The sequence below is a fragment of the Furipterus horrens genome, unplaced genomic scaffold (assembly GCF_987537825.1).
Source record: "Furipterus horrens unplaced genomic scaffold, mFurHor1.1.pri manual_scaffold_10, whole genome shotgun sequence".
Classification (NCBI taxonomy): Eukaryota; Metazoa; Chordata; class Mammalia; order Chiroptera; family Furipteridae; genus Furipterus; species Furipterus horrens.
Genome location: NW_028327180.1, coordinates 82,643,554 through 82,667,012, shown reverse-complemented (window position 1 = coordinate 82,667,012; position 23,459 = coordinate 82,643,554). Strand labels below are relative to the sequence as shown.

The window sequence follows — 23,459 nt, the reverse complement described above, 5'->3', positions numbered from 1 at the left end:
GCCCTTCAAGTGCATTACATATTGCATTAGTCTTACGAATCAATCCTCAAGTCACCTCCATTTTCCAGAGGAGGAAACTGAGCCTCGGGAGTTTCAATGCCTTGAAAGTGCAGAAGCGGAACCTGCCCTGTCAATCATGACCCTTCTGCCTCCAGCGCTCAGAGTGTCCCATGGTGTTCTGTGTGGGTCTGCATCCCCTGACCCCGTCTCAGCTGAGAGGAGGTGTAACAGCCCTGGTGCCTGCCAAGGGTTAATGGTGGTAGGGGCTAAGTGATTCCAGATGGACCAGCGGGATGGACGCTGGGCTGGCCGGAAGCTGGCAGCCGCCAGCTTCCCAGGGAGCCATCCCCTCGCCTCTGTGCTGTATCTCTGGCCCCCAGCTGTCCTCTTGCCCTGGGGCCCACTAGCTTTCTCTCCCTAGCCAGAGTCCAACTCTAAGGAACTTGTAGGCAGAGCATCTCAAGGGCCTACTAGCTCCACGAGTCCCCTTGTTATGTACAGTTGGGGAAACTGAGGCTCAGGAAGGACAAGGTACCTATCTTAGGTCACACAACAAGTCCATAGCTGGGTCCCGTGACTCCCAGACAAGCTTTTGGGTGGGGAGGGAGACTAGGGATTGAAATGCGTCCTTGTTGCCCCTGAACTCTCCTGGTCCCAGTAGTCGGGCCAAGACTTTGGAGGTGAATGGCCACGGCAAGCGCCAGGAGGGGAATTGTAAAGACTGATGGAGTTTTGGGCATGAGAAACCCCTGTGCAGGCTTACTCTGTGGTCTTAGAGTCCCCGGTGTTCTTCTATGACCCAGCTGCTGCAAAGCTGGGCCAGGCCCCCTCTCTTAGGAGACTCTCATGGCCTTCACCCTGTGGCCTAGTGTCACCCTTCGGCCCCCGTGTGGCCCAGCCCAGATGCTCTGCTGGGCAGTGTACACTAGGACAAGACCAAGGAATGACGACAAGATCAGTTACTATGGTTGGCACAAAATCCCAGCTCCAGCAAACCGCTGCCCTGTGAACGGGGTTCCAGTGAATTCCAGGAAAGCAAGGGGGTAAACGGGAGCAGAGTCAGGCTCTTTGCTCACCCGGGACACCTTCTTCCCCTCTCTGGGGCTCAGTTTCCCTTGTGTGTAGTAGTGGGGATGGGGGGGGGGGTGACTCAGCTCAACTCTCTAAGCCCTTTTAAAATGATGCCTGTTGGCATCTAAGGGCCAGGCATCTGTGATGAGAGACATCATCTTCTCATCTGAGGAGAGGATCTAGGGAGGCAGGAGGGGATGAGGGCCCAGCCGGGGTCCTGGAGGAGACCCTGGTGGGAGGGAAGGTCGGAGGATGGCAATGGAATGTAACAGGTGCTCAGACATAGCTGTTGAGGGACTGAATGAGAGACAGGGAAAGGGACAACCTAGGAAGCAGGCGAGACGGGAGAGCCGGTCTGCACTGCACGTGTGTCTCCCGCTGGGGTCAGATCACCTGTGTGCTCTGTCGTGTCTCCCATGAGACCTGATTCTGCTTCAGTTCTACCACCACTGTGTGAGCTTGGGACACTCCTTTCCCTCCTCTGGGCTTCAGTTTCCTCATCGATCAAATAAGGACAGAATCTGTTCCTGGGATTCCAGGGGCTTTAATTTAATAGAAAGGAATATGTCTGGAAATCTGACCTCAGACAAGTCTTTTTCCCTCTCTGTGCCCATTGACCCTGGGCCTTGGTTTCTTCTTTTGAGAAGTGACTGACAGTCTTGGAAGGTCCTTCCATCTTTTCCAAGTCTCCGAGTCTCCGAAGCCCTCTCTCTTTTTCCCTCCCACCTTGGTCAGCTGCTCCTCTAACTGCATTCCCAGCCCCCTGCCCTGCCTGTGTAGTCTCTCTCCCACCAGCCTGGGCACCCTGAGGTCAAGGACTGTGCCCCACTGACTACGTCCCACTGACTGCTGCATCCCCAACCCCCAGCACAGTGTCTGGCACATAGTAGGTGCTCAACATGCCTGTTCAATGAATGAATGGTGACCGAATCAACCGTGTGTAAGTTATCAGAGCTCTCTTTATAGATGGGAAAACTGAGGCACGGAGAAGGGACCCGCCCCCAGGTGCTGTGGCAAGGGGAGGCTGCCACTCGAGACAGGCATTGGGCGAGTGGGGCTGGGGCACTCTTTAATAAAGTGACTCAGCGGCTGGCGTGGGCTGTGGAATTTCTAAACATCCCCTCACATCCTGAGAGAGCAGGCAACGGGAGGGAGCAAGCAGAGGGAAAAGAGGAAGAAAAACAAGAAACTTGGGGGAAAAGAAAGAGAGGAGGGAAAAAACTAAAATTGAAAACAGACGCACGCGTCCACCCTCCTGGCTCCACCATCCCCCCCCCTTCTCCTTCTGGGCCAATCAGAGACCGCCCTGCAGCCTTTCCCCCAAAGTTGGGGGGGGGGCAGGGAAGCCCACAGTGGTGTGAGCTCTGGGGGCTGCCAACAGCTTGCAGTCTCTGCCCGCCCCGTCTGGGACCCAGGATCGCTCTGTGAGCAACTTGGAACAGAAGAGGAGGACAACAGGGAGAGAGCTGGGCCCCTCTGACCAGCGCTGCCGCTGGGCAGCAGCCTGTGTGGAGCGACACAGACGGCCAGACCCAGGGCGGCCCCTCCTGGCTACACTGCTCCTCCCCAAGGATGCTTTGGGCTTGAGGCCACCCCTCACCCCTGCAGCCCCCCACTCCCTCCCTGCTCCTGAGGCTCCGGGAACCTACAACTGTCCTTTCTGCCCTCCTACCCAGCTGCTGCCCCATTTCTGGCCATCAAAGACTTTCTGATAACAGGAGAGGGCAGCGAGGAGGACTTCCTGGAAGGGGTGACAGCTCAGAGCCCAGGATCTTGCCCATACCAGAAGGCATCAGCAGCAAGGTAAGTGCTCGTAGAGGGGGGACCCCAACTCTTTGTCCTGTCCCCTTACCCCAGCCTGTGCCTTCTTGAGTAGGTCAAAAAAATGGAAAATATTTTTAACAAAAGCAGATGGGAGGAGACCGGAGACTGTGGGTAACATCAGGGCTGGAGGAACTCTCTGCTGTTTAGGCTGCTTCTGGGGAGAGTGACCCAGGCCTCCTCAATGCCGCTGCCCCCTGCCCTCTTCACACAAACCAGAAGTTTCTCGGTGCGATGCCCAGTGGGAGCCTCCAAAGCACAGCAGTGCCTGTCGGGGGTGGAGAGCGCAGAGAGGGGAATGAGAAAGAAATTGGGAAATGGCAAACAGGGCACATGGAAAGGGGACCTAGCAGGGGACAGGGGACCTAAGAGCCATATCCCTGTCCCTGGGGCCAAGCCTCATCCCTAAGAATCTGTCTGGCTTTAGGCCAGTCGGCAGCCAGGCAACCTCTGGGGTTTTAAATGGATTTGCAAATTTTCCAGATTCCTAAGATGTCCTTCCAAACCCCCAGTGGCTGGGAAAGTTCGAAGGGAGGGGGCTGGGGCTTGGCAGGCCATGTTCACACAGCTGGGGCTGGGGTGCTAGGATCCGGCCTTCAGATCTGGGGGCCCCAAAGGGGGTCGACTGCTGGGCCCTTTCCCCTGGTCCCAGGCAGCTGCTCAGGCCTCCTGGCTGTCTCCTTCCTTCCGCCCCTTCTCCAGTCTATCCTAAAACATGAATTGGATCACAATATCTGCTGTGACTGTCCCCACAATACCTACTGTGACTGTCCTGTGTAGAAAGATGCCTGTAGAAAGCCCAAACTCCTAACCTTGCTGCCACAGATTGACACTTACTGCATGCCAGGACTGTGTGGAGTGCTGTATACATGTGATCTCATGTAATACAAACCAGGAACTCCACAGGCAGGGCTGATTTTACTCCTGCCTTACATGTGGGGAAACTGAGGCTCATAGCAGCAACAAAACTGTACCACACAGCTCCCTGCCCCATCACTCTGAACTTGGTCCTTGTGTTCCTGTTCCTTCTAGTCAAATCCCAGGATTCCCAGAAGGAACTGACACACTCGTGCCTATAGACATGCCCTGCATTTTCCCATCAAGGATCCCTTCCCACTCCACCTCCTCCAGGCAGCCTCCTCAGGTTCTTCCAGTCTCGCAGTTGCGCACCATGCCTTTCTCACTGTGCTTTGTTGCTTGGCTCTTTCTTCCTGTTGGGGTTCTGTTTGCACATCAGAGAGTCTTCAGACCCTGGGCTTCCCCATCTTGTATTCTGTCCCCAATGTCCCCCTACCAGGAATGGGGCTGAGAAAATGTGCTGGTGAAAGGGAGAAGTGACTGGCTGAAGACCTTCTGTTCTCAGGTATAAGACCAGAACCCAGGCCTCAGGTACCCTCCAGACTGTGTTTTTCTGTCAAACAGGGAAGAGTGACCCTGCCCACATCTGTGACCCCAAAGATCACAGAGACCTCTAGCTGGATCTTCTGAAGTCACACAGTCCCCTTCTGCCTCCAAGCTAGAGGACTGTGAGCCTACAACACTCAGGGACAGGAAGATCATGTTGGTCACTGTCATTGAGTGCTGACCCCATGCCAGGTCTTTGGAATCAGTATTGTTCCCTCTGCTTTGCAGACAAGGGAACCAAGGCTTAATGAAGCTAAGTGTCTTTCCCAGGGTCACACAGTAGAGTTGGTATTTAGGCCACAGTTTCTCTGAATCCAAACAGGGAGCCCCAGTTGGAGGGGAGAGATTCTCCATTCTCCCACAGAGCCTCTCCTGGCTCCAGTGCCTCCCGCAGCAGAAAGTTTAGCGTCAGACCTGACCTGCTCCCAGGTTCGCCCAGCCCGGGCTTGGTCCTGAATGAGGGCCATCTGGTCAACACCCTCCTTTCCGCAGAACTCAGGCAGCCCTCCCTTCTCTGTGGGAAGAAGAGCTGAGACTTGTAATTGCCCACAGATGTGGGACAGTGGAAAGCACCATGTATTCAGAGTCAGGAGACCTGGCGCTTGCCCTGGCTCCACTCAGATCCATTGTGTGGCCAACCTCGGGCCGTCACGCCTTCTGTCTGGGCTGCATCTGCACCTGAAAGGCCATGAGCATCACAGTTAAACAACGCCAGGTTCGGGCTTCAGTTGACCATGAACTAACCCTGATCGTCTTTTGGCTGACTGTGTGACCCTGGGCCAGTGCTCTGCCTCTCTGGCATCAGTCCCCTGCCTCTCCGATGTTAGTCCCCAACCCTGTGAAGAGCAGGGCAGTATGTGGGCTCCATGAACTAACAGTGTAGGTAAAATACTTAGCATGGTCCCTGCACTTCCTGGGCTAGACCTAATGACATTGGCTAAGAGAAGGCCGCTGCTCTCCTGCCTCCTGCACAGAACAACTTGGCCGTGAATCTGGTCTGTAATCTGCAAAGGACTGTGCCCATGGAAGGGACCTGGCCACCAAGGGTATTCTAAAGGCTCACTTCCACCTTCCAGGAACAGTCTGGCTCTGAGACCAGCTGCCTTTGAGCTGAAGGGGGGAACTCTGGGAATTCTTCTTGACTCAGCTGCTGAGTGTGCTGAGGAGGGAGGAAGGAATAAGTGGGTCCACAGACATCTCTGAAATCCAACCCCTGCCTACCCCATATTTTGGCACATGGTTCAGAACCCTGGGGTCAGTGGATCCTTGGAATGGGAAGAGATCATCCTCTACTGTTTTCCGTAGTCCCCCATCCCCCACCCCACCCCCACCCCAGGAGCCTCCCCAGGGTGAGAGCTCTAGCACCTCAGTTGGAAGGCAGTGTGCACAGGATGATATAACAGGGACAAGCCCTTTCTGAGCACTTCCATTGTGCTTTACATCCATTACCGCCAAGTTCACTGCTGTATTCCTCAGTGCTTAGAACAGGCCTGGCATTCAGTAAGTGCTTAAATATTTGCTGAACTAATTTAATCATCGCATCAACCTCCAGGAGTAGATATAAACTCTTTCTGTTTTACAGATGAGGAAATGGCCAGAGAGGTGAAGTCGGTTGCCCAAAGTCCCACAGCTAGGAAGTTGTGAAGCTGGGGCTTGCACCTGGGTGTTTCTGACTCCAGTGCCTTGGTGAGAGGCTGGGTGGGGCCCCCCTGGGAATCTAGCATAAACTCTGAGAATGTGCCTCAGCTGTGGGGCCCCTCAGAGTTCCAGAGGTGGTCATGAGACCATGGAACCCATCCTGTGTGCCTGAGGGTGAGTCAGTCCCTCTCTGGCCCTGTTTTCCCATCAGTAAAACAAGGAGGTTGAACGAGATGATCTCTGAGCTCCTTCCAGCCCTAGAACAATTCCAGGATTCCAGGCCCTGCCAGCCCAGATTGGCAACCGCACAAGCCCTGTTGTGTACTTAGGGATCATGCATATTTAACTTCATGGTGGAAGGGTTTATTTTTTTTCTTACCCCTCGTCTATACGTTACAGAAAGCGGTCAGGATCGATGACCATTAATGGAAAACTATTACCTGCAATAACCAGGAAGAACTTTCTGACATTTAAGAGCTGCCTGTTAATGCACTGTTTCTCAGGGGGCACCGAGAATGTGTTCACAGAGAGCCCATGTGTCCGTTTTCCTGGGATACTGAGGAAGGAGGGGTGGGAGGTGAACCTGTTAGGGTGTGTGTGGGGGTGTGCACCCCTTTACATCCCTCCCAGTGCTGATTTTTCTTTTCTTTCTTTCTTTTTTTTTTTGAACCTCATATGCTCTGATTTCAAGAGGAAGCAAGGCTTTGGCCCATACTAGATGGATGAACAATGGGGTTCAGAGGCAAGGGAAGAGATGCAGAGACCCTCCTCTGGTGGGAGGGCGTGTAGAACTGACATACTTGTTGATTCCAATGTAGAAAGTCCACTTGGGTCCCTCCTAACACTTTAGGCCCAAAGCCCCCAGGGAAAAGGGCTTCCCGAACCCTCAGGCCCAGACCCCAGGACCACCCCTCTTCCCAGATGCTTTCTGGGCACCCCACCCCCAGTCTAGTGCAGGTGTTTGAAAATCAAAGTGTATTGCTTTAGCTGCATTAATACCTTCTCTTCCCCTCATGTCAGATCAGAGCTATTTGATGTCTCAGGTGCCTGAAACCTTTCATCTGCAAGAGGTACCAGCTTCTCCGCCCTGTGATGGAAAGGGTTGTCCCTTGGGAGGTGGGGGCAGCAGGGCCAGGGGGTCAGACAGTTCCTGAAGGTCAGAAATGAGAAGGACTTTTTGGGCCATCTGGTTCAACTTCTTTATTGGATGGGTGGGAACCCGAGGCCCAGAGATGGGGAGGATGTCCCTCCGGTTACACAGGGCTCAGCTATTGCACTGAGTCCAGGACCCAGCCTGCAGGCCTGGCCTTTTCTCTGTTGTCCAGGGCTCAGGCTTCAGCTTCCCCTGGGGTGAGGCCACAGGGCATAGTTAGGGTTGAAGAGCAGCTACACCATCCTGACCAGTGGTGGGAACTCCCTGGGTAGTTCTGTGAACCACAGAGCCTTTGGTCACATCACTTCGTGGTTCTGGCCATAATTTCCTTTTACGTAAAACGGGGTGCGGGGGAGGCAAGGGAGCAGCACAGTGACACTAGAAGTTCCATCCAGCCCCTGGGAGCCCCTGGCAGGCACAGAGCGATGGATGAATAGATAGGTGGATGGACGGAAGAACTGATGAACAGATGGTCTCCCCTTTGGTCCAGGGAGAAGGGGTGACTTCCTGAGCATTTAACCTGTGGAGTTACGTAGGTCTCCATGCCGAGAAGCGCCCTGCACTTGAAATCCTTAGTGATTTTTCACAAGGGGCCCTGCATTTTCATTTCGCACAGATTACGTAGCTGGTCCCACCAAGGAGTTCAGCCTGGGTCCGAGATGGCTTCATCCCCAAACTTGGTCCCACTGCCTCTGCTGTCCCCATGTGAATCCAGCCCTCCCACAAACTCCGACCTGCTCCTGCCACTCTCTGTAGTGGAAGCCCCCACCCGCAGCGCCCGAAGTTGCACTGTTACGGCTGCCCAGCCAGCAGCGAGCCCCCACCCTCACAATCAGTGCCCTGAAAATTGGCTTCCTCATGCTGCCAGGGCAAAGCCCAAATCCTGACCTGGCACCCCAAGTCTTTCCTGACGTGACCTCTGCCCTCCTTCCCTGCCTATCACCTACGTCTTTGCTGAAGAGTCCCAACTTCTAGCCTGACAGATCTCTTTGCCATTTCTCCTAGATGTCTTGAGATCTCCCACTTCCCGAATGGCTTGCACAGAGTCCGTGTGGAACACCCTTCCCTGGCAGTATCTGCCAAAGAACCTAAACCTGAAGGCCTAACTCAAGGCCACCCCATCTCCATTGGGACAATCATAATCATAACAGTCGCCATCCACTGAGCACCTGTTATGAATCGGAAAGGAATAAAAAAGAAAGTTCCTTATGCCATTTTCCAGGAAATTGGGGCTCAGGGAAGTTGAATTCAGAGGTTGCACAGTTATGAGGGAGTTGGGCTGGCACTTGGCCCCGGATTAAGTGGCTTTAAGGGGGGACTGCTGCCCTGACCTGGCTGGGACCCCCTGCACTTTCAGGGTCCTGGGTGGCATCGGGCACCGCATGCTGGCATTAGGCTTCTATTTGTCTATTCTGCCCCCTCACCAGCCTGTCCCATCACCTCCCTGGGAGGGAAGAGTCACCATTGGCTGCCCATCCCACTTCCCCAGCCTAGTGGGTTCTGAGTTGTCAGGGGGCAGTTGAGGCCCCAGGCCTGAGGACCAGAAGAGCTGACCCTACATAGCCAATAGATCTCTCATGCTGTGTAAGCATCTATTGAGCACCTTCTATGAGCCTAATCCCTTCTTAGGAACTTGGAGACATCCCTCAAAATTGTGAGGTAGGTTTCCTCATTTGTGGGAAATTAAATTAAGGGACTAAGGCGAAGGTACCGGAAAGAGCTTGTTGACAGACAGTGGACTGGGGGTCATTAAACTTGGGTTCTGGTCCTGGGCAGGCCTCTGAATCCCCCATTACCTAGGAGGAGACACCCTGCCTCCACCCCAGCTGAGCCTGCTGACAACACCAGTAATGCAGCACCCCTTCCTGGGGAGCCCTTCTGGGGAGGGGCTTTCCTGCCATCTCATTTATCACATGGATCCCTTTGCTGACAAGTCTTGCTAGCACTGTCTCGGCTGTGCACTCAATGCCAAGTGAATGAGTGAGTGAGTGACTTGCTCTCCCATGAGCAAATAAAGAATTATAATAACGTGACCACTGACTTTGCAGAGGGCTGTGTGCCAGGCCCTGCTCCAAGCACTTTACTTGTATTAACTCATTCGAGGCCTCCACAAGCCCCCACTTACAGATCAGAAAAACCGAGGCACAGAGAGGCTGAGTAATAATAAATGAGAGACTTGGGGGGTGAATGACTGAAGAACTGGGTGCAGGAGCAGATGCAGAGACAGTGAAAGGGAAATGAAACGTGTGAGTTTTCCCCCCCTCCGGCTCTGCTGCCCAGGAGGGCTCTGAGGGGAATCTCAATGCTCCATAATTGGCACCAATTAATAGTTAGCTACCCCGGCCCCCTCTGTGGGTTCTGGGCTGGTGGGGGAAGGCTGCATGCTGGTGGGTCAGTACCAATGGCCTGGGGCTTGCCTGCCCCTGCCCACTTGGCTCTGAGAACCCATTCTATTTGCGGCCCCCACCTCGGCCCAGGGCTGATCTGGGGCTGGCAGCAGCCCGGGGAACAGAAGGTTTGCTTGTCTGTGCCTGCCGCACCCCCGCCCCCTCCCCAGCCTCAGCCTGGGACCCCTCTCAGGGGCTCCTTTGGCCGCCAGGGCCTGGCGCTCTCTGTTGCCATGGCACCGCCGGAGATGAGGCTCTGGGGGGCGGGGGGTGAGTCAGGGCAGCTGAGGGATGGCAGAGGCCTGGAACTCTAGCTGCAGAGCGAGGTCTAGGCCTTCTGTGAACAGGGGTAGGGGGTGCTGGGGCCCTGGCAGGGGCAGGCCTAGACCCTGAGCACAGAGGGCCTATGGCAGAACTGGCCACACCTCTAGCCTGACCGTCTGGATGCTCCATCTCAGAGGACAGGCCCCAGAGCAGGCCAGAGCCCTGGTCTGAGCACTGACCCCGCCAGACCCAGGCTGTCCTCAGGAAGGACTCCTCTCCTCAGCCTTCATGCTGGCCCATAGGCTCTGCAGGGAAGTTGCAGCAAGGGTCTGAGTTCTATCCCTAACTTGACTTTCAATTCCTGAATGAGCTGGAACAACTCACTTGGTCACCGTGCACCTCAGTGAGAGGAGGGACAAGACCCTGACCTCTCAGGCTCCTTCCATCCCTGAGAACCTGGATTAGGGTGAACCCATGTGGGAGTGTTTCTCTGTGAACAGATCTGCTTCTGGGCAAGAGATAAGCAGTCTAAGAATACAGGTTTGGAGTTAGACAGGCCTGAGTCTGCATCCCAGCTCCACTGCTTATGGGCTGTGTAACCTTGGGCAAGTTAGCAAGCCTCTCTGAGAATGAGTTTCCTCCTCCCTGAAATGAAAATAATGATGGTATGCACCTCACAGAATTGTTGTGAAGATAAAACAAAATCCCCAGGCCATCTCATTTAGCAGAGTGCCTAGTCTCAAGTTCTTAGGGGCTTTTGTTTGTTTTCAGATTGTGGGGCATCAAGACAGTGAATAAGGAGAAAGATGGCCTAGGCTGGTGGGGCAGTTAGTGGAGAGAAGCAGGACCAATAAGCAGAGGATACAGTGAGACAGATTGCACTCAATGCAGTGAAATTTTTCAACAGCCTAACAGTTGAGGATCCCGAGCTAGCCAAGAATGGAATGGGTCTCAGGTGAGGTGGTGTGATCCTTGTCACAGGGAGGTATGCGAGTGTTGGCTGGACAACTTACCCCTTTGTTTGCGGAGAGGGTGGGGGAGATGTGAATAAGGAGTGTTTGTGGCCCCTCCCAACCCTAAGATTGTAGGGCTCTCTGAAAGATGGCATGGCTCTCTCCCCTCTTGTCCCCCAGCTTTAGCTTTATCCACCTAAAAGGAGAGCAAAGACTGAAAAGAAAGGTCAGAAAACAGAAGGTGAAAGAACAAGGTTGCTGATTTGTATACTGAGCTCGTACTATGTGCCAGTCGTCTTTGCCTCCTGCCTTAGGCTGTCACCTGGGCGTTCAGCCTGTGTGCCCTGTCTGGGATCAGTCTGCCCAGGATTGAGCACTGGCTTTACCATAGGCCAGCTCCACGACCTTGGGCAAATGCCTTAACCTCTGTGTGCCTCACTTCCCTCATCTGTAAAATGGAGAAATCTCATGGATTACTCTGTGATCATTCCCATAAAGGACTTAGCCTAGGCAGTGGGTGATAGGAACTAAATCAGAGGTAGCTATTATTATTCTTGTGGTTATTGTCAAGGTCTTCTAAGTCCTTGTTCTTTTTTGAAGGGGTTATTGGGGGTACAGATGGGATCCAGAGAACTTTGACCCAGGGATCCCCTGGGCCCGGGCAGAGCCAGGCTCTGTGGCCTGCAGGGTGGCCGTGAGGATGAGCGGGAAATCCAGCGACAGGAAGTGTTCGCTCTGCAGGCAGGTGGACAGGGGCACGCAGCTGGCTTCCCTTCCTCACTGACCTTCTTTTGGGGCCAGTTCCCAGCCTGTGTGGGAACCCAGGCCCCCTCCTCTGGGTCACCAGCGGCGTGAGGCACACACTGAGTGCTTTCCCACGAACTGTTCCAAGAAGCGGGGCCTGCACCGCTCCCCTACCCCTAAGTGCTCACACTCTGGCGGTTGAGGGGGTGTTTGGCAGGAGGGGGGGCTCAGGCTAGGGGGATCAGTCCGTTCTTTATCAGCCTGGCTCCGATCCAGACAGATGTTTCGTTTTATTTTGAACTTCCCGAAAATAGGTCATTTCTTTCCATTGTGTCCCTGGGGAGGCCTCCTGGGGAGAGGAGCCGAGAGTGAGTAACCAGTGTGGGGACCTCACGCAGGCTCTAGGGAGCTGGGAGGGCAGCAACCTCCCTCCCTATGTCCTGATCAGCTCTCTGCAGGGCCAGGGCATGAAGGTCCTTAAAGGCTGGGCTAAGAAGCTGGCCTCTACAGTCGTGCCCCCTTATCCACATGGGTCACAATACATTCTAAGCCCTCAAGTTCACGTCTGAAACCCCAGATTGTACTGAATCCTATATATACGCTGCGTTTTCCCCTATACATGTGTTCCTATGAAAAAGTAATTTATCAACTTGGCACAGTAAGAGAGTAACAGTAACTAAAAATAAAATAGAACAATTATAATAATATACTGCAAGAAAAGGTATGTGAATGTGGTCTCTCTCTCTGATAACTGATCTGATGATCAATGGGATGGCTACTAAGTGCCCAACAGGCAGGGAATATATACATACGCTGGAAAAGGGATGATTCATGTCCTGGGGGTGATGGAGGGGGACAGAGTGAGGTTTCATCACGCTACTTGCAACAATGTGCGATTTAAAACTTATGAATTTCTCACTTTTGGAATTTTTCATTTAATAATTTTGAACTGTGGGTAACAGACGGCAGAAAGCAAAACTGTCAATAAGGGAGAACTACTGTACCTAGAGGTGATGGAGAGCCACAGAGGTGCCAGGGAAGGACATGGTCAGACAGGCATTTCAGAAAGGTTGCAGTGTGAGGAGAGGGAGGAAGGGACACACTGGAGGCAAGGAGATGGGAGGGGTGCGGGCGGGCAGCAGAGGCCACCGCGTTTGTGCTGGAGTGGGCAGGAGTAGGGGATCAGAATGATGGTCCATGACACTGGCTCTTTTTCTACCCTCTTGGACCCCCAGAACAGCCAGAGCCCGTGCCAGGCCCCAGCTCAGCCAACGGCTGCTGTTTTGTTTGGGGGACCTCGAAAGTACCTGAAAAACATGAAGGTCCTGTGGGTGTAGAAGCACGGTGGAGTGTCAGGCCTGGGTGGTCAAGCTGCATCAGTGTGTGATTTGGGCCCAGATGCTCTCTGTCTCTTGCCTCGGTGTGATCCTGAGGCTGGTGGGGAGAGTCATTGTGTGGGGGTGGAATGCTGAGCCTTCCCCGACAGACAGAAGGGGACATAGGATTGGGAGCTGCCCTTCCCAAGTTTCTACCTTCCACCCGTAACTGTCTCCTCACTCAAAGGACCCTGCTCTCCAGTCTGGCTCCCATGCTGCAAGATCACACCTATATCTCAGCCCATTTGGGGTGAAGCCACATGGGCCACACTCTCTGCCACGTCCAGCCTCTGCCACCATCACTCTCAAACTCCCCCAGCTGCTGCCGGGAGAACTCAATCTCTGGCTCCAGATGCCTCTTGCCTCCACACACTCCCAGGCCTGGAGCTGGCTGCCTCTGTGAGCTGAGTCATGACATCCCGGCTAGGGTCCGTCCCCGGCACCCCACCCCCCACCCCAGCATTGCAACTCAGCACAGCTGCCTCCAGAGCAGGGTCCCAAGAGCCACAACATGTCAGCCCTGGAAGTGCTCCCAGGACAGCCCTGCCCATCCTGTGTACACATGGGGAAACTGAGGCTCAGAGAAGGGCAGGACTGCACTACAGGTAGGTGACAGAGCAGATACTAAAACCCACATCCCCTTGTTCCCAGCCAGGGAACTGTCCCTTGAAGTTTGTCCTAGAGGCTGTGAAGTGCCCCTGGTGTGGAGCAGAGAGGACTAGCCTGCTGGTAGAAGACCGGGCTCTCTCCCATTTCTGCCAGCAACTTAACAAGTCACTCCTCTGACACCTGGTCTCCAATCCCTGCTTGGCTGGGACAGTGCAGGGAAAGAGACTTTGACATAAAGGTCTATGTGTAACAGGGCAAGGGGTAGGGGTGCGGTGAGGAGGGAGGGACAGCAGCTGTCATCTGAACGCCAGAGCCTTGAGCCCCATTCACACCTGAGGCAGGGCTGGAGGTGAGGGTGCCCAGTCAGGTGAGCTTCAGCTCCCCACTGGCCACCGGAGCCCAGTCAAAACACCGGGACCCTCCCTGTCCTTCTCTTAGGCTCAGTCTCCTCATCTGTACAATGGGGCCGAGGAAGCGGGTTGGATCAAGCAGATGATCCCTGAGGGCTGCGAACTCTGACATTCCAAGACTAACCCCAAGACCCCGTGGCCAGGCCTCCTCCTCCCTCTGGCATCTTATTTATTCAGAGCATCCCTGGCCCGAGACTGAGACTGCCCGGTCCAAGCACCCGCTACTCCTGGAAGCAGGCTCCCTCCCATCCCCATCACAATGCTATTTCTGCCCAGCCTGTCCCTGCCACCAGACTGAGCGTCCCTCTGTCCCCTCGGGTGCCCACAGCCCCTCCATATCCTCAACCAGCTCAGTGGTAACTCTTAATCCTGCTCCTCCGCTTCACTTTCATCTCAGAAAATGGCATTGCCTCCTCCCCCGCATACACACGCCAAGACAGAAATAGGGGCTGGCTCGTGTATGATACCTCTCTCTTCAGCCCCCCAACATCTAATCCACAGGTCCTGTCATTCTTGGCTAAATAAACCTCAACCTGTCTGTTTCCATCAGTTTCCCCACCCTCTCCCTACTCGAACCAAGTAAACAGAAGAGGAGACGGAGCCCTCCCCCTCGGCTTCATCTCTGCCCTCTGTTCCTAGGCAAGTACCTTAAGTGCGCTCTGCCTCAGTTTCCCCACCTAAAATGGGAATGATCATTGTACCAATCTCATAGAGTTGGCTGAGGAGCAAGTGAGTCAATGCATGTCAAGTGCTTAGAACAACACCTGGCGCAGCAAAGGCACAACACGCCAGCTTTGTGGCCTGTCTGTGCAGGCATATGGATGCATATTCAGGAAATTTGGAGTCCCCGGTACACACACTCTGTGTGTGCGTTGTATGTGCACAGGTTGTTTGTCCTGGGTACACATGTGATGCGTCACACACATGTGCACCTCATGTGGGCATTGGGAGAGCGCACAGGCAGCAGCAGTCTGTGCTGTGCTGGGCACAGTGGGAGCTGCGTGCATGTGTGTTTTGTGTGGGCGTGCACATGTTGAGTGACTTCCTGCCTGCGGGCTGCACGCACACATGGCCTGCGGCACACGGATGTGCTCCCGAGGACCGTGTGAACGAGTGTGTAGGCAGGAGTCTGCCTGCGTGCACGTGCTCACGGTGTGCCGGCCTCCCCCACTGGCAGCCTTGCAGGCCCCCCTCCCCGGCCTGCCTGTGTCGTGGGAGCCTCAGGACCCCGAGGGAGGGAAGCTGCTGCTGGCGGATGTGGCCAAGATGGACTGGATTTATTTAGATTAAGGCGGTGGGAAAGGAGCGGAGACTCGTATGTACAGGAAGGAGAGAAGGCTGGGGCTCTGAGAAGGGCTCCTCAGGCATGCTTGCTTCTTTGGACTTGGGGTCCTCAATCTGCTCCCCCAAGGGGGTTCCTCTGATTCACATGAGGAGCTAGGACATTACCCCATCTTTGGACCTCTGTCTCCCGACCTGCCTGATATAGAAGGAATCTTGAGGGCTTCCTGGCACATAGCATTCTCCTCGTGGGTACAGAGAGGTTCCTTGAGAGTCCCCCTTCCTCTCTCTGTTTCAGGGGCCTCCCTGGGCAGGAGAGTATGGCAGGCAGGGGTGCGTCTGTCCCCTGACTGTGACACCTACCTTGTCCCAGGTGGCTCCTCCCTGGAGCACAGCCCTCCCCCTGCAGAAGGGACTTAAGCCCACCACCCCCAAACCAGTTGTCTGGGCCTCTCTGGGGTTGGCTGGATCCATGGCAGCCTCTGGGAAGCCCAAAGAGGTCCACAAGGCATTGGCTGGACAGCTGGGGGGCGGTCAGGGACTCATCCGAGATGGCCCGGGAGGTCATGTCCAGGTGCCTCAGTCCACACTCAGGTCCTTCCCAGTCCTGTGGCCTGCTGTCCATGCCACCCTCCCCTTGGCCATCTCCTAGATTTCCATATCGCCAGTTTATTTGTCTGAAAGTCACCTGAAAAACTAAAGCCCAGAGAGGGAAACAACTCATCAAACTTCACACAGCAGGTCCGTGACCAAACAGTCAAGGAAATTCAATCCATGAACTGAGATGGGTTATGAAGTCTCACATGACTCCAGCCTCAGGAATGCAGCCCCCTCCTTCTGCTGGCCGTTTTAGCACAGGGATGGCTCTTTGAAATGACCCATCCAAACCTCTCCCTGTATGGAGGGAGAAACGGTCCTAGAGAGAGCTCGAAACTTGCCCTGTCTCATGGTGGGTCTGAGGCCCCTTGTAACCAGAGCCACAAAATGCCCTTTCCATAAAGAGAGAAGCCAGTCTAAGATCCCTGGGACACCTACACTCACTGTAAGGTGTCTATACTTTCGCTGATCTCCTTTGACCAGCCTACTATCCTCTTCCTATAGCCCAAGTCTTCTTTCTCTTTGCTCTGTGACTGGGCCATGACTCTGTCCATCTCTGGGCCTCTGCTGCTTGTTCAAGAAGATCCCTCCCAGCTGAGTCTCAGAGACTCTAAGTGGCCCTTAGTCACAGGCCCAGGAGGAGAGGAGCCAGGGTCAGGGGTTGCTCTTGCCCAGGGGGCCCAGCCCACACAGCCCAGCCTTCCAGAGCCAGGCCAGCCCCCATTGCAGTGACCTCCCATCTCCAGGCCAGCCGACTGAATTCCTCCTTTAGAATAATAAACAGTGTGGCCAGCCTGGGAGGCTGAGCGGGGAGGGGCAGGGAGGCTGAAATGACCCCCTCCCCCAGCCTTGGTTGCTAATGATTTTCTTTGGCTGAGATCTCTGGCAGGAAGGGGCGAGTCAGAGGGGCACCCACCAAGGGGCAGATGGGCCTCTGTGGGGGCTGCTGGCTCCGCCATGGGACTGCTCCCTCCTGTTGGAGGCTGCCTGGTATCCAGCTGGAGGAGCTGAAGCGGGGGGATGGGAGAGGGAAGGGGGCACAGCAGAAGAACTGGACTTTGAGTCTGGAGCCATTGGGAAAGGGGAGAAAATGAAGGGACCCTCACGCAGGCTGGTCTGAAAGGATGGGGAGAAGGCAAAGAGCAGATTCACTCAGAGAGCTTATTGGGGTGCTGGGCAGAGCTGAAACTGGCGGTCCACAGGCCAGGAGCCTTACGTCTGTCCCACCCATGTGCAAAAGCAGCACTGTGAGTGGTACATTCAGCATCATCCCATTTTGAGAGCTGGAGACTGAGGCCACACAGATAAGCATGGCTCAGACCAGGACCCCAGCCTCGGACTGGAAACTAAAAGAGGTGATGTTGGGGTGCATTGGGGGTAACTTGGGAGTGGCCTGAGGAGCCGGCCAGCCTGGGCAGTCACTCAGCGAAGTCAGCAGACCCACAGCACCGAGAGGCTCCTTGTTGCCTAGTCACATGGTTCCTGCCCACGTTTCTTGCTCTGTGACTCCCATCCACTTCTGGTCTCCCTCTCGTCCACGCCACAGGGCAGACCTTGCAAGCCTGGCTGTTGATGGTTATTTGGGATCCTTGGATGGGGCGGCCACAGGCAGGGATAGGACAAAGACTCACCCAATTCAGTCTCTTCCAGTGAGTGCCCTTGCTTGTCCCCTTCCATCTCATTGCTGTGTATCCTGTCTCTCCATCTCTGGGTCCCTGTCTCTCTACCTCTACCAGTCCAGCTCTCTCTCTCTCCCAGACCAGCTTTGTTGTGCAACCTCGGGCTAACTTCTTTTCCTCTCAGAGCCTCAGTTTCCCCATTTAGACAGTAGGATAGGCTGGGGGGCCCGATTCAGTAGTCTCCACGGACCTTCCAAAGCTTGCTGTGCTGTGGAGCCTCCCCGGAGCCCAGCCCCCAGCCCCTCTCCCCTGGGCCTCCCTGTGCAGCTCAGGACTGAGTGGAGGGGGCCAGGCATGGGGGTGCCCCCCCCACATTCCACAACCCTGACTCCCCCGCTTCCCTTCCCACAGCCACCTCTCCTTCCTGTTGTGCTTGCAGAGCTGTGGGAGTTCTCCGGGTCTGGCTTACCCCCTCCTTCTCCTCCAGGCCTTTCATCACACTTCCCCAAATATTTGTCCTGGCAGATAAGAGCCTGGTATTGGAACTGTCACCCGGAGGACAGGCTCTTAGAAATGGCGGGCCCCTGGACACCATCCCTGCCCAAGTTCCCTGTTTCACTGTACATACAGACAAACGAAGGTCCAGAGAGAGGCGGGGCTCAGCCAGGGTCACTGGAGAGGTAGAGGCAGAGCCAAAGAAGGGTCCATGCTCCTGGAGGCTGAGCCTAGTGCAGCGGAAGGGGACCTGTGGGCATGAGGGCCCTCTTGGCTATGGGACACGGGTAGCCTTTGACTTCAGCCCCATGGACACAAAGCCTGGGTGGCCTGGGCTGGGGCTTACTCTGCAGGACCCAAGTGCAAAGATGGACCCTGGCACTGCCTCTGCCCACCCTGGGCCCTGATTATCCCCTGTTTAACTCTGCAGGACACCATGCTGCTTCTGAGTGCCATGCCAGCCCCTGTCCTCAAAGGTAGGTGAACTGGGGGCATGGGTAGGGGGCCCCGGGAGCCACTATGCAGGACCCTGGAGCTGGCAGGGGTGGTGCATGCTAGCACCAGGGCCTGGGAATCCAGGGGCACTGCTATGGCTCCTGAGCCCCAATTTCCTGCCTTTGCAATGGGTCTCAGTGAAGACCACCTTCCACTGCTCACCCATTAGCTCACAAACCTCAGTGGACTCCCTGCTTGCCCAGAGCCATCAGCTCATATCCTTTGCTTGGCCTTTTGCACCCCGTGCCCCCTCACCAGTGGTCCCTACCTACTCATTAAGAGTCATTCCAGCCTCCCCTCTCTTCTCAGCACTGGCTGGTATCAGTCTGGCTGGTCTGCTTCCGGTCTGGGACTTCCCACCCCTGTCTGGACCCTCATTGGCTGTGAACTCCAAAGTCCTAGCTGGGCTTCTCTCAGCACACCCTCCCTTCACTCCTGCCTGGTACTTGTACTCTGCTCTCCAGGGCAGCTGACCAGGCAATCAATGGTCATTGGCAATTGATGACTAGGCAATAGCTTACCTGCGGATGACTGATTGTCTTGGTTGAACACCTACAAGTTGAGGGGGGCGTGGCTTACAGAATCCTTCCCCAGGGGAAGTGGACCCAATCAGCTGACAACCCCCCAACCCAAGTCCCCTTGAGTCCCCAGGGGCCTCAGCATCTCTCCTGCCCTAGTCTGCCCTAATCTGAGCTACCTTGCCCCACCCTCCCCAAATAGGGCCACTTCTGGGCTTTGGGCAGAACCTGGGCAGCTGGGGCAGCTATAGGGATGAGGCTCAGAAAGTGACCTGGAAATAATGCAGGAACTGGAGGCTGGGAATTGCTTCCCGAGGATTTCCTGATGCCTTTGGAGAACATGCCCACGGCCTGAATGCTGCCTGCTGAAGGACTCCAATGCTGGGGTCTAGAGGCGTTGAGATCAGGAGGCCAGGAGGCTGCAGGGACTGGGCACTGAGCGAGCAGACCTCAGAGCCACGGGTCCCAGTCTCTGTTTGGATTAGGGAAGTGTGGTTTTCGAGGGCTGTGACCTCCCCCAGGGTCAGCTCTGGGGAGAGGTATGGAGGCTCCTAGGCTCCAACATCTGATGCTTCCTGTCCTAAAGGCCAGGTGCTGTTGCTGCCCCTGCTGCTGTTGCTGGGACCACAGGCATCCCAAGGTCTGGTCGTCACACCTCCGGGACCAGAGCTTGTCCTCAATGTCTCCAGCACCTTGGTTCTGACCTGCTCGGGTCCAGAGCCGGTGGTGTGGAAACGAATGTCCAAGTGGCCCCCGCAAGAAATGACTGTGACCCCGGATGGCAATTTCTCCAGTATCCTGACGCTGACCAATGTCACTGGGATAGACACAGGAGAATACCTGTGTACCTATAATAACTCTCATGAGCTGGAGGCTGATGAACAAAAAAGGCTCTACATCTTTGTGCCAGGTAAGGCCCCCGGCCTGTGCTCACTCCCTTCCTCCTCTTCTCCACTGCAGGCATCTGGGGAAGCTCAAAGAGTGCTTTAGTGACATGGTGAAATACAGCCAGCTTAGAAATGCAGACAAATCATGAAATGCAGCCTGGCTCAGTCCAGGAGTGTGTTCATTCCCACCCCTTGGTCTGAATATCTATCTGCTCCCTGCCAGCCCGCCTCATTCCTGGCTCCCAAGGACTACATTCTCAGCTGGTTCCAATATACTCCCTCTTAGCCTCTACATCCCATCTTCCCCATTCTCTAAGCTGCAGGCACCAGCTGCCCTTCAACCTGTGGCTTTCCCAGCCAGGCAATGTCCATATCAAACGTTAAATCTAAATGGAACCCCCTGAGAGCATCCTTATTCTGTAATGGGAAGACTGAAAGCCAGAAAGGGGAAGCGGCCCGCTCAAGGTCACACAGCAATTCAGAGGAAAGCCGGAAACCCAGCTCCCCTGACCTTCATTTTTGCCCCCTACCCCTTGCAGATCCCACTATGGGCTTCCTCCCTACCTCCTCCGAGGAATTATTCATCTTTCTCACGGAAGAAACTGAGATCACAATTCCATGCCGAGTGACAGATCCGCAACTGGTGGTGACATTGCATGAGAAGAAAATGGATGACCCACTGCCCATCCCCTACGACCACCAACATGGCTTCTCTGGGACCTTTGAGGACAAGACCTATATCTGCAAAACCACCATCGGGGACAGGGAGGTGGATTCCGAGCCCTACTATGTCTACAGCATCCAAGGTGAGCCCCCTTTCTGGCCTGGTGCTCAGCAGAGGCAAGTACAACTGTTCACAGAGGTATAGCCCTTTCTGGTTTACAAAGTGTGCAGCTCCATCTCTCACTGGATTCTCATTAAAGCCTTGGAAGGCAGGTCGTGTTTCTCCATTTTACAGATGAGGACACTGAGGCTCAGAAAGAGGTTGGAATTTGCCCAAGGTCATGGGATGTGTTAGTGGCAGAGCTGAGCTGTATTTAGTGGTGGGCAAAGGCACAGGCTTTGGAGCCAGCTGGGTTTGAATCTCAGCTATGCCACTTCCTGCCTCAGTGACTTTGCATAAGACATACAATCTCTCTCTCCGCCTGCTTCTTCTGCTGTAAAATGGGAATAATGACTGCCTACCTTGTGGGATTATTGTAAAGATCGCATAAAACAGAAGATGGAGTGTATCTGGTATACGGTTATGCTCAATACATGTCCCCTGTACTTAGATGTGTGGAAAGTACTTTGATTTTCAAACTGTTATCCCTTCTGGAAGACCAGCTCCATGCGGACAGAAATTTTGTCTGCTGTGTTTACTGCTAAAGCCCCAGTGCCTAGAATAATACTTGGCATAGAGTAGATATTTAATATTTGTTGAATAAATGAATCTTCCACACCAGTCATCCCTTCCCTCTCTGGACCCTGACCCTACCCCCAGTCTGAAGTGCTGCTCGCTCGTGGTGACTTCCTCAGACCTAAGCCAGTCTCTCCCCACCAGCGTCATCCGTCAATGTCTCAATGAATGCAGTACAGACTGTGGTTCGCCAGGGTGAGAACATCACCATCACGTGCGTTGTGACGGGGAACGAGGTGGTCAACTTTGAGTGGACATACCCCCGTGAGGAGGTAATGCTGGGACAGGGGTTGGAGTAAGAGCCAGGCAAGGATGGATATCTTGACTGGCAGCCTGACTTCTTGGATGCTTCCTGATTTGGGGGAATTGCCCCCCCGTCCCCACAGAACGGGCGGCAAGTGGAGCCAGTGACCGACTTCGATATCCCCTTCCACATACGTTCCACCCTGCACATCCCCAGTGCTGAGATGGGCGACTCAGGGACCTACATCTGCAATGTATCAGAGAGTCTATACGACCATCAAGATGAAAAAGCCATCAATGTCACCGTGGTTGGTGCGTGCCTGGGGCTCAGCCCCGACCCTCATTCTAAGCTGGATCCACACCCTGTCACAGCCCCAGGATACCGTGTCAGCCACAGCTCAGTCCAGCTCTAGCCACACTGCCAACTAGAGCCACATTTCCAGGAAAAACCCAAACCAAAACACAGTGCCAACCCCAAATCCAACTTTAATCCCATCGAGACTTTCCTCCTAGCCAGACCCCAGGCCCCAACCCAATCTCTAATCCCAGCCTTTATCCCAGGCTCAGGCAGCCCCATCCCCAAATTCAACCAGGCTGTAACTCATTTCAACCACAGTCCTGGGCCGGAACACTCCCAGTGAGAACTACCATTCCGATCTCAACCTCAAACCTGGCCTCCAAACCAATATCAGCTCCAAAACTGGCCCAGTTCCAGCCCCAGCCCCCCCACCTCTCAGCACCAACTTCAGCCCTGAAGCCTAACGCCCAGCCCTCAGCAGCCCTGCCCCACGAGGCACTGTCCCATTGATGGCCGCCCCTGACAGTCGCCTCTTGCAGAGAGTGGGTATGTGCGCTTGCTGAGAGAGCTGGGTGCTGTACAGTCCGCGGAACTGCACCGGAGCCGGACACTGAAGGTGGTGTTCGAGGCCTACCCGCCGCCTACTGTCAAGTGGTTCAAGGACAACCGCACTCTGGGAGACTCCAGCGCCGGCGAGATTGTCCTGTCCACGCGCAATGTGTCCGAGACTTGGTGAGCAGCCGCCTGCCCGCTCTATTCCTGAAGTTGTGGTCTGCAGCTGCCAGGCAGCCCACAGCCTTCAGCTACTCGACAAACATAGGCCCATCTTTCCTGAGAGCTTCCTACGTGTCAGGCACCCTCCCAGGTGCTGTGTCAGGCCCCTGGGATGCTGCAGAACACAGAGCACACAGTTCCATGCCTCCTAGAGCTTCCTGCCTAATGGGGAAGCCAGACACTGGTCAGATCATCACCAGGATGTTTAATTGTCCTTGTATTGGGTGAAGCCATCAGGAGGCAGCGGTAACGCTGGATCATTAGGGAAGAGGGAGCCAGGCAGGCCGCTGCTGCCTATGCCGGGAGGTAGCCCTGAGGCTGGAGATTAGCAGGTGGAGCTGAGGTGCCCTATGCTAGGATAAAGGAGTACCAGGCTTTTCGGAAAGAGAAGAGATTTGGAGGAGGAGGGAAATGGGGCTGTACCTTCATCCCCATCCTATCCCTCCTAACCCTCCCTCTTGGCTCAGTGGAGCTGCCTCTGGGTGGAGATTCAGGAGGCTAAATCTATGGGTGTGGGTCCTGGCGCTGCTACCCACACCTGTGTGACCTTGGCCAGCCCCTTCCCCTCCCTGGGCCTTGTTTTGCCTGTCTGTACAAGGAGGGTGCGGAGGGCTAGAAGCATTTTTCCAGCTCTGACCGCTGTGTCTCTTGGCCTGGCCTGCTTCCCAGGTATGTGTCAGAACTGACGCTCGTGCGGGTGAAGGTGGCCGAGGCTGGTTTCTACACCATGTTGGCCTCCAATGAGGACGATGAGCTCCAGGTCGCTTTTCAGCTGCAAATCAACGGTGAGAAGCCCTCCACCCTGCTTTCCTTCCTCTTACCTCCTGCTCCCATTTCTTCTTCCTTCCTACACTGTCCACCCACCCATCAGAGGCAGAGGAGAGGGAGTCCGGGACTCCATTTTGAGCTCCAACACTGACCCACTGCTTTATGCATACCCTGTCTCTGGGCCTCAGTTTCCCCAGCTGTACAAGTTGGCTCATTGGACTAGGCTAGTGTTTCCAAAACCTCGATCATTTCTGT

At 54.9% G+C, this 23,459-nt stretch overlaps 1 protein-coding gene across 2 annotated transcripts in view; it reads left to right on the top strand.

Moving 5' to 3' along the window:
- Positions 1-2,817: 2,817 nt before the first annotated feature.
- PDGFRB (platelet derived growth factor receptor beta) overlaps positions 2,818-23,459 on the top strand; it is a 35,799-nt gene continuing 15,157 nt past the window's right edge. Inside the window, exons 1-8 of one of the 2 annotated variants that reach the window (XM_090288400.1) lie at positions 2,818-2,874; positions 18,253-18,298; positions 19,422-19,745; positions 20,262-20,528; positions 21,266-21,393; positions 21,508-21,676; positions 22,202-22,394; positions 23,106-23,221. In XM_090288400.1, coding sequence (XP_090144526.1) covers positions 18,259-18,298; positions 19,422-19,745; positions 20,262-20,528; positions 21,266-21,393; positions 21,508-21,676; positions 22,202-22,394; positions 23,106-23,221 — 1,237 coding nt within the window. In that variant the 5' untranslated portion in view covers positions 2,818-2,874; positions 18,253-18,258. Of the gene's footprint in view, positions 2,875-18,252; positions 18,299-19,421; positions 19,746-20,261; positions 20,563-21,265; positions 21,394-21,507; positions 21,677-22,201; positions 22,395-23,105; positions 23,222-23,459 lie in introns of those variants that run through there. The other variant, XM_090288401.1, reaches the window with a different exon arrangement.